This window comes from Lepisma saccharinum, chromosome 16, assembly GCF_977018435.1.
Source record: "Lepisma saccharinum chromosome 16, izLepSacc3.1, whole genome shotgun sequence".
NCBI classification, from domain to species: Eukaryota; Metazoa; Arthropoda; class Insecta; order Zygentoma; family Lepismatidae; genus Lepisma; species Lepisma saccharinum.
The window spans coordinates 63,208,560-63,223,402 of NC_139244.1; the positions used below are offsets into that span (position 1 = coordinate 63,208,560).

The 14,843-nt window shown below is 36.2% G+C and overlaps 1 protein-coding gene across 1 annotated transcript in view; it reads left to right on the plus strand.

The window, feature by feature from the left end:
- LOC146000115 (cathepsin B-like) overlaps positions 1-13,198 on the plus strand; it is a 33,222-nt gene extending 20,024 nt beyond the window's left edge. Inside the window, exons 4-6 of the mRNA XM_083137462.1 lie at positions 3,975-4,119; positions 6,564-6,680; positions 12,778-13,198. Of these exons, the coding sequence (XP_082993588.1) occupies positions 3,975-4,119; positions 6,564-6,680; positions 12,778-12,983 (468 nt within the window). The 3' untranslated portion in view covers positions 12,984-13,198. The remainder of the gene's footprint in view (positions 1-3,974; positions 4,120-6,563; positions 6,681-12,777) is intronic.
- Positions 13,199-14,843: the final 1,645 nt, after the last annotated feature.

Consider the following 14,843-nt stretch of genomic DNA (forward strand, 5'->3'; position numbering starts at 1 on the left):
CAAAAGGACTTATCCACGGAAGTAGCCATCTTGTAACACCTACGCCTACGCTGTGACTGATGGGAAACAAATGATAAGCGCTCAAGGTACCAAACTTAAAGAGCCGTTCCTATAGTACATCTACGATATAAAAATTTACCGTCGTCTGTTGCAATATACAAACCACTTGAAACACCGATAATTATTATGGAACACGCTGTACATTTACTCACATTTACGATTTTTTTCTGAAACAAGTTTTTGAAAGTAACAGAAATTAAACATGGTAACAAACGTTACTGAAAATATATGTTCAATACATAATTTTTAATAATTAATGGATAATAACGGAAAAACTTCTTCTTGTAAATGAAATCGTCACTTAATGTGAAATCCAAAACGAAATCCTCGTAAAAAATGTCCACACTGTGCATATAATTTATTCAAAGCTTCTTTCAAGAATATAAACAAAAGCGCCACCTAATTCGACACGAGTACACTTAAAATTCAGCAAAAAAAAAAACGCGGCATCTAGCTGTTGGATTTTGAAACATGTTGTTGCAACACACTTTCACAAGGGACACGGTGCTATTATATCCCGTCGTTCATTCAGAACAGAATTTTATATTGGAAGGAAGTTGTATGACGGAGAAGCCTCAATAATTCGAAATTCAACTAACAAAGGAATATTGAGTGATTATGTTCCGATATTTGCACGAATGACATATTTTTCAGATGAAAGTAAAGTAGGGCATGATTCCACTCGTGATTTTTTTCAGAAACTCACCAAGTAAACTTCTTATGCCATTTATATCAATAAATTACGAAGTATAAATTGCCTACATTTTAAACTTCTTCCATTGAATTGTCGTTGTTGAATTTGAATTTTGAATTTAAAATTTTTGGTGTGTCAGCACCAAGGCTATTTTGAACTCGTCACTTGATACGAGGCCCAGTCCCTTACCTGGACTAAAATGTAACTAATAACATATATTTAACGTTGGAAGACTAAAATATTCTAACTTAGGTTAACAGAACTAAAATAAACATTGCTGTACTGTCGAGTTGTAACTAAAATATTAAAATCTTCTGATTGATTAAAAGCTGAGGCTGTAAACGGGCACTCAGGACATACAAGGACAAAAAACCAAGACAACACATACAAAATTATACTGGCCATAGTTCCAGTCGCCAGAGCCTCGTTCGTCTGCAAAATGCAGTCCAGGGTGTACTACGTGGAGGTGAGGTTACTTTTGGACGCCTACGTGGAAGGTACCCCTGTACCCCTGTTGTCGTTGTTGACAATGCAGTTTTCGTAACGAAACGAATCCACAGAAACATTACATGCGAGACATAGAGCAGGAACTATTTTATTAGGTAATACAGTCGTTGAATACAGAAGGTTTGCAGGGCAAAATTGAAAGTATTTGTTAAAAAGTTTCGAATCTAGGCCAATATGGGTTCATAGGAGTCGCATATCAATGCTTTCTTGTATCCGGTTAATAGCCTACTAATGAGATGGGAGTTAGGAAACTGAAATTTTTGTAAAGAAAAGGCGACAATTTTATTTATTTTTCAATTCTTTAATATACAGAATGTAAATACTAAATGTGTATTGTAAATTCACGATTTTTTTTTCATTGACAATATTTCTATTGCAGGATATTATTACTACTTCTAGAGAAGTTATTTTACATTATTAATATGCATGTTTAGTATGAAAAAACTGTTTTTCTTAACAAACAAATGAAAAAGATTTTCCTTGTGGAGTTCTTGCACTCTCTGTATGTACACATAGCTGCTCGCAACAATGTTACGAAGACAGCATATCGTGCTAGAGGAATTAGTTATCCTTGGCACATTCAACCAGAATATTACTTCCTATTTGCATATGCAATAGCACTAGTATTATCAATCATAATTTTATTAATTATACCAATGCATCATAAAAGAAATCTCCAAGTATTGCAATTCTACCTACTTAAACATTATTTTGAATAATACTAGCAACTACTCTACTATTATATAAACTTGAATTGGAGAACGTCCAGTAGAAGAGGCATATATTATAACAGGACAAGTACTAACAATTATACAGGGTGTGGCCATGTGGCCAAAAGTCAGGACCGGGCTAAATATTTTACAAACTGCGTACGGGCTTGATCTAAAGTCAAATGGTATCAATGTTGGGGGGAGGGGGAAACGTTATGACGTGGTTGCAGTCGTCGTCCGCCATCTTGGCGGCGGCCATATTGGATCCAACTTTATTATTTTAAATGGCAACAAGTCATGTGATATATCAAATTACACACTCTTTCAATGAGGAATCGAATGGTGCAGGTCATTTTACGATAACTGTAACGGTGGTGCACTTAGGAAAGATATTAGGGTCGGTTTTGAACTCTGCTGACTGTTCCGAAAGAAGGAGTGTTTATCCTTGAGTTGCCAGCACGGTGCCCCGAACTAACTCCTTTGGATTTTTATCTGTGGGGCCACTTGAAGGCTATTGTCTATCAGTGTAAAATTAATGGTGTTGCCCACCTGAAAAGGAGAATCACTCAGGCATGTGCACAAGTATCGCCTGACGTGCTTCGTAGGGTGCACAACCATTCGGTTAAACAGCTGTTCTCCCTCGCTATGCATGTGTTTGTTGTGATGTTACGTGGTGTGTATGGTACTCGCTCCTTCCTTTCGGAACAGCCCGCAGAGTTCAAAACCGACCCTATATCTTTCCTAAGTGCACCACCGTTGCAGTTATCGTAAAATGACCTGCACCATTCGATTCCTCATTTAAAGAGTGGGGTAATTTGATATATCACATGATCATGTTGCCATTTGAAATAACATAGTTGGATCCAATATGGCCGCCGCCAAGATAGCGAACGACGACTGCAACCACGTCATAACGTTTCCCCTTCCCCCCAATATTGATACCATTTGACTTTAGATCAAACTCGTACGCAGTTTGTAAAATATTTAGCTCGGTCCTGACTTTGGCCACACCCTGTATATTTAATATATTTCATTATTGCCCCAGCAACACTGCAACTAACCGTATGCTGAACAGTAAGAAAATATGTAATTGTAGGTAGAATGTATCAAAATATATGATACGAAATTTCCATAATTGTTACGTCATAGTTTTGGCAATGAAACGTTTGAAATATATTGCTTCCTTTAGGAGTTAGACCGGAAAAAGGGGGCAAGTGGTCATTTTTTTTTGTTTGTGATAACTGACGCAGAAATAGCGCCATTAAGTTGAAATTTACACTGAAACTAGATATCCCGAATGACTGGAACGGTATTGCATTTGACCTCTCCGATGGCGTAATGGTAACGTCGTCACCTTGTAATCAAGGGGTCCCGGGTTCGATACCTGGTGGAGGCACATTGAACAGTGGTTCGAATCCCATTTTAAACTGTACATACAGTCCCCATATCTTATCTGTGCATAAAGTGGACTTAGAATAATAAATCAATTCAACGGTATTGCATTTGAGTAAAATCGGTTGAGAAATTTCAAAATAGGGTGTAACACTGGCTAACTATTGGAAGTTCGTTCATTGCTTACATGTGTATGATTTAGTGTTTTCGAAGTTTATTTATTATCAATTTTGGCCTCCTCTATGGCGCTGTGGTAGCGTCGTTGCCATGTAATTAAAGGGTCTCAGGTTCGATACCCGGTGGAGGCACATACTGGTTCCAATTCCACTTTAAACTGTAGGCCCAGTCCCAATTAGCCTTACTGTGCATAAAGTGGACTTAAAACACCTACTCAAACAATCAATCAATTTATCTAAGCCACCTCATATTTCCTTTGCCGGAGAAAAATTAAGCCGTGCTGCAACACAGGTGTGGAGCAAGACTTTCTAATATTACATTACATAAAGCACCTTCAGATCATTTTCTAATATTATGTTACATAAAGTACAGTCAGACTATGCTTTGTGGAAGTTATTAGTTTTATTTCTAATTATTTTGAAAATTTATTTCAGGGATGCCAACCGTATGCAATTCCACCATGTGAGCACGGCGTCAAAGGTTCAAGACCTAATTGTTCTGAAATAAGCAGAACACCAGAATGCATTCGTCGCTGTGAGAAAGGATATCGTGTACCGTACCAAAAAGATCTCCACTATGGTAAGCTCAATAGTTAAGAAGTTGAAGAGTTCAGTCCCTTAAGAAACTTATGACAAACTTTCTTTGTTCAATACTGCTGATTATTTTCTTAAAGTCCATTTTATCATCGGCAGGCTTATTGATATTGATCGGAAATATATTGCAATGTGTCTTCAGTAGGGATCGAACCCGCAACCCTTGAATACAAATCTGAGACTTTATCACTCCGCTATAAGATGGGTCCGCGAAATTTCTAGCTGCGGTACACGAAAATGGGAACTTCAAAGTCAACCGACTTCCCGCTCCTCTCTCTTCACCCTTCGCTCGACGGCGTTGTCACGTTTGTAGCTTCGTCTCGGCACGAACGGGTGCAGTTTTTTGAAGTCAGTCATACGTTGGAAATACCTTCAACGCTGCATTTCTCGTGAAATTCTAGCCTGATTTAACATATCACATTACCTCCTTTCCATTGAAATTGTTTGAGTTGATTCAATATGGCGGCCTATAATATGGCGGACCTCTGCTTGACACACAGAACTATGGTTCCCCCTGGGCCTGACATCTTTCTATCATAAATAATTGTAGCCAACATAACTCCTTTACATTTTATAGGGGGTATTAAGGAACCTTTGACTCATCCTAGTACAGTCAGACACTTCTGATTTGTAACAATCTCATTTACCTTCAATGGAATCGTTACAAACCAGAAGTGTACGAGACTGTACATTGTGATCAGCCCTTTATCAGTCACATAGCTATACATATTATTTTGTATCTTGTAATCCCTTGGCAGTCTCAGCTTTATTTTTTCGAGTATAGTATGGTGCGCCAATTAGAAAACTAATTCAATTTCATGTACAATAAACTTCATTTGAGCATCCTAGGCCAAATAGGGGCGGAGTTACAGCACATTTAGTATAGCTGAACCGGCTCAGAAAGGGCAATTTCTGCTAACTTTCACATTGAATAATTTGAAAATTACAATACGAACGGGACTCAAATTTTTGACAGTTACTACTTTAAGTTGCATGGACAGTATCAACTCCATAAATTTTATGAAAATCGAAGATGGTCGGGTTGAAAATTGCACAAATCTGTGTTAATTTAGTTTCATTATGATACAGTATTATACAATAAGAAAACTAAAATAATTCAAATTACGTTCTAATTATCTCATTTCTTGTTTCTATATCTTAAGCTCTGAAGTATCCTACTTCATTTCTGATACAAACCTTACTTTGAAGAATCTTTTTATAATAAATTTCATAGCCTTTGCATTGTGCCATAATCCTACATGTGCATGATGTCATACCCGTCATAAAATTTGTCACACCTGTCATAGGCAAAAACTATTTATAAAAAAGGTATGTAGTAATATTTTTAGAAATTAAAGCATCTAAATGTCGAGTAAAGTTTGGTTTGTGAAAATAAAATTAAATTGATTTAGTATACCTATATATTTCACAGAGTTTTCTGAAGGACTGAAGGAAAGTCATAAAGTCATGTCTCAGAAGTGTCACGCCCATCACAAATACAAAAAAGTATTTTCTGTAGCTGAAAATTGAGATGCTGCAATTAAAGACCTTTCATCAAGGAAAATGAAATTACATGAATTGATAGAGTTACATATTTGAAGGTGCTAATAAAATAATTTATATATGAATATAAATTTGTCTGAATGTCACAACCGTTAACACATTGGAATTGCACATAACCGGATTAGATGAGTTTGATAAGGAAGGAAGTAGTGTGTAGGATTGTTATTAGCTTTTGTAATCTTGAGAGAATATCCAAATTCTGAAAAGCTGATACCTAATTTAGCACAAAAAATAAACTGTCGTAATTCAAATAAGTGTTACGAATACCGCAGAATTTAAGTAAAAGCATAAAATAAATTATAGAAAGTATCAAGTATAATAATTATAATAAAGCAAAGGTACAAAATATTGTAACTTGAAGGAGAGAGCGTCACCCAGCAAAGCAACAGTGCAATTTCGTGTCCAGTTTTCACTTGAGAACATTTTTTTCAAAATGGCAGAGAAAAATTATCTCAGCCCCTGAAAAGGAGATCCGTTACTTTGTAGCCCCACTTTTTTGTGCCACCTAAACTTCTTCGGTCAAATTTTGTACTATTAATTAACAGAATGCACCGGTCGAGTTTCATCACGTTTCCATTTTAGGGTATTGTCTTAATCAGCTTCTTCATGCATTGTACTCTATATAATGAGTGCCTCTTATAGTTTTGTTCAATTGTTTTAACAAACTTTGGCCGAACTTTATTTTCTTATTTATAAAGTGCATTTTAACAATTAAACTTTCTAATTATACATTAAAGCATTGTCTAGATACTTGATTTTTAAGAATTGCCTGGGAAACATGAAAAAGCACGGGAACTTGTTTTGCCAAGATGAATGGCATGGTTGATATTTTGAGATAATAAAACCATGTCTTTCCTTTAATTCCAGGAGAAAGAGTATATATCATTAAGGATGATACAAAAGTAATTCAGCAGGAAATTATGACAAACGGACCAGTAGAGGCTGTATTCATAGTGTTTGAAGATTTTATTCATTATAAATCAGGTATGAAGCTGTTCAAAACTAAATAAATTATAGACAAAACAGTGAATTTAATTTAATAATGGAACATTCCATTGACAGGGGTGCGACACGCAGACTACGTTTTTTATATTAAAGTAATTATTCTACTGATAGTTAAGCAACATTTTTCTTACAGTTTCTTTGCAATGAATTATGAAACTTTACACTGTTGATTAAACATAAATACTCTTAAAATAATTTGCTAGCTTTGTAGCTATAAATGAACAACTTTGAATCAGGGGTGAAACAGACGAAACGCTGCCTCTTCACTTAATAAGAAGTTTATTTTCATTTCTGCGAATTGTCAAATGATGACATATAAATTAAGACAGAGACAAGGTAACTGACTTTCGAATATTCTAGCCTAGTTGAGGGGAGAATGTAATAGTTAAAGGAGAAATTAATTGTTTTGGGGTACCATGGGTGGGACAGACAAAATTAAATCAAAAAGTTAAAATAAACGATCAATATGTAAAATACCTTCTATATTCCAACTTAATTATGTATAATACTTGAATTTTTATCCAATAGACAATTTTAGATTGTTCTCTCACAAGATAGGATAAAGTTACAGCTTTGCATTTAATTTTAAAAATTGAGAATAAGGACACTTCCACTTCGAATACCCCTAATAGATATTAACAGATGATCATTCGTAGCGTTACAGCCCTTGGAACGCGGGGATCAAACCAAGGGGTGTGCTTACCCCACTAACAATGTAACAATTGATGTTCCGTCTCAAAGCGAAGTTGTAGCTCTGCATTCCAGCACACGCGAGCAGTACAGTCCTGTTCATTGCTGCAGGGGATGAACATTAAATTCGAAATGTCTACGTTGGGGATGGAGAAGGCTGTATAATGCTTACTGTCTTCAGTGAGCGGTATTTGGAAAAATCCAGCCCGTTAATCAGCGCTAGTATAGTATCGCTTACCGCGCATGTCATGCAAGATAGATTGGATAGAAGGCATGGTCAGAGCGTGGAACACGGACGTTTATTTAAAAGTCTTCCGTCTTGAAAAAAACGGTAACTCCCGTCACGTTTTTTAACTAATATGACTGCCGAGTTGTATAGACTAGTGCTATCCCGGATTATTCCCTGTTTTTTTATGTTTTCAATTTGGTTTTTATTCTCAGAACGAAAATGGATCGGAATCGGATATTGCGGCTTATGGAATGGGGTGGCATCAGAGAGCTCTATCTTATGTACATAATTAGTAGCTCTACCTAAATTACATTCTGACCAAGTAAAAACATGTTTGTATTCTAACAAGAGTTCCAAAGTTGACTTTTTTCACTTTCCGCCAACTGCGGGTTAATATCAAATTTGGAAATATCCACGAGAGGGATATCATCATTTTCTGATTCTTCATTGGTTAGATTTATCGCTTTTCCTGATGCAGTGTTACCTACTCAGATGATTCCGCACTACCGATCCGAGTACCTTTGCAAATAATAACTCTGTAATTTAAAGGTTTAGATACCCAAACAAGCTGTGTGGCAGGGTTGAGTATCGCCCGAGGCACCAATAGGCCCGATTTAGCCTGAAAATTTACATCTGGTTCAAATAAAGTTAAATCATGATTTACTGTATATACCAATTTCAATGGGATGCACAAATGTGATCTCGGTTTTACCACTACCTTTTTTCTAGCAATATATTCAGGTTCTACGGCAGTAACAAATAAATTTGCCAATTAAATGGAAACGTAAAAGCTTATCTTAGAATCAAACCGAATACGGTTGCGAGGGGGGTGCCAAATCGGCTCAAAATTAATGTATTACTCTCAAAATCTAAATTTGCATTTTGGCTTTTAAGAAAATCATTACTAAGAATGGTATGGTGACTAAAATTTTGCACTCTCCTTACGGGCTGTCTAAATGTGAAGCCGTTTAAAGAGAAATCTAAAATTACAATTTCTTTAATTGTTAAGCAATTATTGGTGACACCTTTTACTAGAGTGTTTATTTGAAACCTCTTAGCATGGGCAGATATGCCCTGTGAACTGGTTACGCTTATTTGGCTCCACAATCGACTATGAACTTTTGATGTTCTCCATTTACATTGGCATTTACATAGATGAGGTCTTCAGACGGGGAACTAGAAACTGAGATCTTTTTACTGCCCACAGGTTTGTCCCCACTACTTGCGGTTAACTGGAGTTTAAACGCTCCTGATTTTCCATACAACATTCTTCGCGTTTTGATCAAAACGTCCGCGGGGGAGAATAGCCCTCGCCACTGGCCGCGCTGAAAATTTGAGCGGTTTTGTGAATGGTTAGCATTAAATCTTGGTCTGTCGGGGTTGGGGCCTACAGTTTGAGAATTGTCATTTCTATTGGAATGCATCACTTCCTCCAACTTGAGAGTTAGGTTGCTGACCTGTTTAGCTAGCGCTTCGACAGCGGACGATTCTGACGCAGGGAGGGGAAGTTATTTTTGTCTTTTGACACTGTCCAATTCCGATTGCAAAGCATACAGCTGGAAATGTATCTCTTGATTAGCTCTAGGCATGGAGTCCGGAATAACCGCCGTAGTGCTGACTGCGGGGTTATGTTGCACCGGAATGCGCAACTCTGCTGGAGAAGGAAACAAGGTTTCTCTCTGTGCCGTATGCAAAAGTTCTTGTATAGTACGGCTGTGCATCATGAATTTAGCCTATTCAAATGGCTTCAAATCTTTCAAAAGGTCCGTGACTGAATTATATTGTTTATTGTAAATTTCCCTGATAAATTGAGGTTGAAGACCTGAATTAATGTATTTCAGCTGCCTGTTGATTTCCATGTTAGAATCCATTTTAAATAATAGGGTTTATTTATCCCTAACATAAGAAGATACCGCTCATCATCCGTGTGAAACAGATATCTTATCTGCTCCTCAATCTGCAACTGATCGAGGGAGCCTGTGAATTCTTCAATAAGCCTTCTTTTAACCTCGTCGTAAGTTGTAACATATACCCCGGGTTGCAGACTGATGGCATTAAACCATCGCAACGTGGGACCGTTCAGTAAGGCTGGAAATATTTGTTGTTTCTTTACCTCGCCCCAGTTGTTCAAAGTTGACACACTCTCGAAGCGCTCTAAGAATTTATTGACCTCCTCCCCTGAGGCACCCTGAAACTGAATGCTATCAAAAAAGAGGAGGTGGACAAAAGGTGTTTGAACCATGATTGGGGCTGGTTTCATTGGTTTCATTTGGTGTTTTAAGTCCACTTTGTGCACAGTAAGGCTCGGGACTGGACCTACAGTTTAAAGTGGGATACGAACAACTATGTGCCTCCAGCGAGTATCGAACCCGGGACACCTTGATTACAACGTCGATGCGAATGTTAGTAATTTGAATGTTAGCTTGCGCGCGTGCGCGACTTCTACTTACTGGGAGACTGCTTCTAATGGGGGTGGACTAGGCGCTCGGAAATCCCTCCACATCAAAAGACGGGCTTCCGGCGAGATTGATTAGCCGATTCAAAGTGGTATCAAGCTCGTCTTCTAGTTCCAAAAACGACATGAACCATCATTATCAAAGATGACGCACTGTGTGTAAAAGCCCTCCAATATAACAAGAAAAAAATTCGCGGGGATAACAGTTCTAACATGTCATATTAATGGTTATCTCATTTTCATCACATTTTCGGAAAAATGGATGAAAAAAATCCAAGCGTTAACGCCACGCAACGCTCTAATTTTCCATCATATTTCCGTAAGAATGGACGAAAAGCCCAAGCATCTCACTACGTAGCATTCCAGCTTTTGGAACGCGGGGATCAAACCAAGGGGTGTGCTCATCCCACTAACAATGTAACACTTGATGGTAGAGACGGCCCTAAACGGACCAGGTACGAATACCTAGTTAAGCATTTAGGTAGTTAATGTAAACTCATGTTTAGATTTACACACTTCAGACTAAGCAAGTGATAATGGCAGATAGGGTGAAGATGACTTACCCCTGTTCGGTAACGAAACAAAGCTATTGCTCTAGCTTGTTGCTCCTACAGACGATTTCCAAGTAAAGACCCCGAGCTACTCCCCTCATCTGGTTTTGTTCCATCCTCTTGACCTTAATAAAGGCCAGCGTCCTCGCCGTTTCCGGTGTAAAACCCATTATTATTCAATATTCTGAGCAAGTCTTGACAAGTTTCTACCAGCTAGCTTTATTCGTTACCGGATGGGCATGTTACGCATTCATATTTATTGTTAACGTAAAGAACTATAGCTCAGAAATCAGTAACGCAAACATTATGTAAGCAAAATTCATGTTTTAGACAGTCTAATGGCTTAGTTTCAATCTTGTACCTACAACACATTTTGACTGTTGAACATAAGTCAAAGAATCATGAATAGTTCCTAACATAATTTAATGGCTCTGAAATATACAAAAAAATATCATAAGTTTGAAAATATAGCATTTTACAAACACCTATGATTATCCACCCTTGAGACAGGTCTCGTATTACATGGATCAAGATTTACACATTTGCATTATCATACATTTTGGGCATACCGTGAAGTTAGAACAATTAACCAGCTTCATCATATATAATCAACATTAGATCAATGTTAGAGAATATGTACAATTCTCTCCTTCACTAAAGTTAGAAGAAGAGGAAATTTATCTAAGGTTTGAAAACCTGAACGTGTCTTGTTTTAGAATCAAGTTTGAATGTAAACTGGCATGTTTTTTTAGTATTTAGGCAAAATGTTTACTGAAAGCACTTTACATAATACTGTGCTTCACAGTAAATGCCTATTTTCCATTATTTGCGGCGAAAATGTGCTCAGAACACAGCAAACGATTCCTTGCACAATCGTAGATGTGTATTGCGTCTAGTAATTTTACATGTAGTTGCTAAAACCCTGGATTATCATTTTTTTATGAAAAGTTCGCCCTTTCCTGTTCTCGCACTGCGTAGTTCAATATTTACTGTTAAACGTCTGTTTGTACAAGGCAGGTAAGATTATTTTGAAACCTTGATTGAACTGATTGAATATTTGGCAAACTTTTAAATATTTATTTTTTTTATTTTTATTTTTTACGGAAAGCACTCATTTTACATGATATTTTGCATTAGGAAAATGCATATTTTTCTTGATCTGTAGCGAAAACATCCTCAGAATATAGGCAAGCGATTCCTTGCACTATCATCGATGAATATTGCGTCTAGTAATGTTATAGAGTAAGAAGAAAGGATGATAACATTCATGTGGTTAATGTTCAGGAATATTCGGCCTTGAAAGGACTTAATTGTAGTCCCAGTGATTAACAGCAGTGCAATATTGTGAAGTAGTGACGTTTATATCACACACGGATACGAGTTTCTGAGCAAACAAAAAATGTTCAGAATGTATAATGTGCTGCTTCTTGTAGAGGTAGCGTGGTTGCTTTCTATGTCGTTAGTCGCATCTACTTCATGTCAACATCTCTTTCAGAAGGTGTTAGATAAAATAATTATTTATATTCAAAGACAATTGTTGTTGCTTTCCTTCCAATTCAATTCGAATTCCAATTTGTATGGACAACAATGAAAAATTTAATCTTCAAAAATGTTCTATCTTGATACATGCGAACTACCTCTTTGATCTCCTTGCTTTATTTTTTACTGTACCCTCATGTTTAGTGACAAAATAGGATTTGAAGAAGCAGATTTATTAACACATTCAAATTGTGAACATTTTTTATGAACTTTCAAATATTCTAAATTGATTTTATCAAACACATGAAGTTCTAATTCTTATAAATAATTTTGATCAGTGGCGACGATTAGGTAGGGCGTGGCCAGGGCAGTTGCCTACAAAAAGAAAGTAAACTGTCCTTACTCCCCCACCTCCCCCTTAAAAAAGTTAAGAAGTAAGTTAAAAGTTTTAATTTTGAAAATATTTAGCAATGAAGATCCAAAAAGCTAAGTGACTCTGGGCTAATAAGTGAGATTTGTGTTTCACTCTTCCAATATTTCAACTTAAGTTCATAATAAAAAGGTATATAGGAATTTCAAGCAATATTTCTGATATTTAGCCACATTGGATGATCAAGAGAAATACTGGATAATATGTTCTGCTTTTTCATCTCGCAAAATGATCTCTTGCAGGTGTGTATAAGCATGTGTCTGGAGATGAACTGGGTGGACATGCTATTAAAATCCTAGGCTGGGGCAAGGAGCATGGTGACCCCTACTGGCTGGTGGCCAATTCCTGGAACACAGACTGGGGCCAGGATGGATACTTCAAAATCCTCAGAGGCCATGATGAGTGTAGTATTGAAAGGCTCATAATTGCAGGAATTCCCATAGTGTAACAAGACGAAGAGGTTCTCTGATGATTACTTCCTAAGAGAAATACGTTGTGCAGTTCAGGTGATTTTTTTGTGTAACATAACAGTATAATCGCTGAGAATTTTCTAAGGTCCTACACGTGAGCATAATGAATAAATATATGAATATAATATTCACAGGAGACGCCTTGCACGGAAGTCTGTGAGTATTTTGGAAGTAGATTTAACGATGGAAAGAAGTTGCAATATTACGTATCAGTATCACCTCATTACACTACTACAATAAAATAATCTTATTTAGTTATTTACAGCTATAGCAACATTTTGAGTTATCTTGCTGCACTAAATTATGTAGATATTTGAAATTTTATATTCAATCTACGAGATATGCTGTAAACTATACTAAAATATTGAAAGATGTACCTTTTATTTTGTGACTGTTCTCTACAGCACAAATTTATTTTACTTCTTATGTTTATTAATGAATTTACAATTATAATTATTTTCTATTAATTATCGACGGCAACGGCACAATAATTGGTGGCCAGTAAGGATTGCCGTCGATGATTAAATTATTCGTGTACTGTTATTAAATGAATAATATCTTAATGAAGGCGAAGCCAAACTTCTGTGAGCTAATTACATATCTAAATTACCTGAATATTAGCATGAAAGGAAACGCAGCAAACCACTTTTTGATAGAAACTTTTATCACAAAACTTCACAACTGTTATCTCTGTTACCTTAGTAACGACAATGTTGCCAAGCACATAAACGTTGTACAATTTAACATAAATAGAAAACAAATGTTATTAAACAGAAACTTCAACATTAACATTTGAAGTTAAAAAGAGATAATAATTAAAATTGTACATTTACAAATGAACATAAGAAGTAAAATAAATTTGTGCTGTAGAGAACAGTCACAAATTTTGTACAAACAGTTTTGAATTGCGATATTATATGAATGATGCAACAATGCAATAGGTTTTTCAATAAGTGAAATACTAAACGATGTACCGTGGGAAATATGATTTCATTAGCATGTAATTTGTAACTAAGTCACTGTAGAAGCTTCATTATAGTGCTCAAAATTATTACTGTCAGAGACTTTTAGTTCTTATTTGTATCTGTCACATGTAATAATATAAACGTAGAAGTTGTGCAGAATGTTTCTTCATTTCTTTTCCTTTCACTAACCTATTAACTGACATTATCCTCGTTTCGTAATATAAATCTACAATTGAAGGATTAGTTGGAATAAGGTACTAACTCAGAAAACAGAGCTTGGAGATAGTCAATGAAAACTATCTGCATCGTTTGCTGGAATACAACATTGATGTAATTATAATGTCGGAATGCATTTTCTCATGTTATTACAAGGAGTTTCATTTCTAATGTTTCAATATCATACGATGATGAAACGTTTAAAATTTTGAATTACTCCCTTCTTTAATATAAAAGGATAGAAAAACAACGAATGTATTTTGTAATTCTGTGAAATTTGTATATTTGTAATATTTCCCATAGGGAAGACTAGATACAATCTTACTCTACACAGTGGTGTAGCAAAGTGTGGGCAAAGTGGGCGACCGCCCGGGGCCTCGCGCTTGAAGGAATCTAACGTCCCATGAGGTTGATATGAAAAATGTAGTAGAAGTGAGGAAAATATGGAAAAGGCCATTTATTGTGGGCAATACAATTAAAACAATCTGTTTATATCTGGCTTTAAATTCTAGTTTAATATTGTATTTTGAATGAATACGTCAAATCAGAGGCGTAACATATATACGGGTTGTCCCTAAGCCTAAGAGGGCCCAAAAAATAGTAAAAATTATTGTCTTAATTCTCATGTGAACATTTACGTAAAAATCGACGATAACT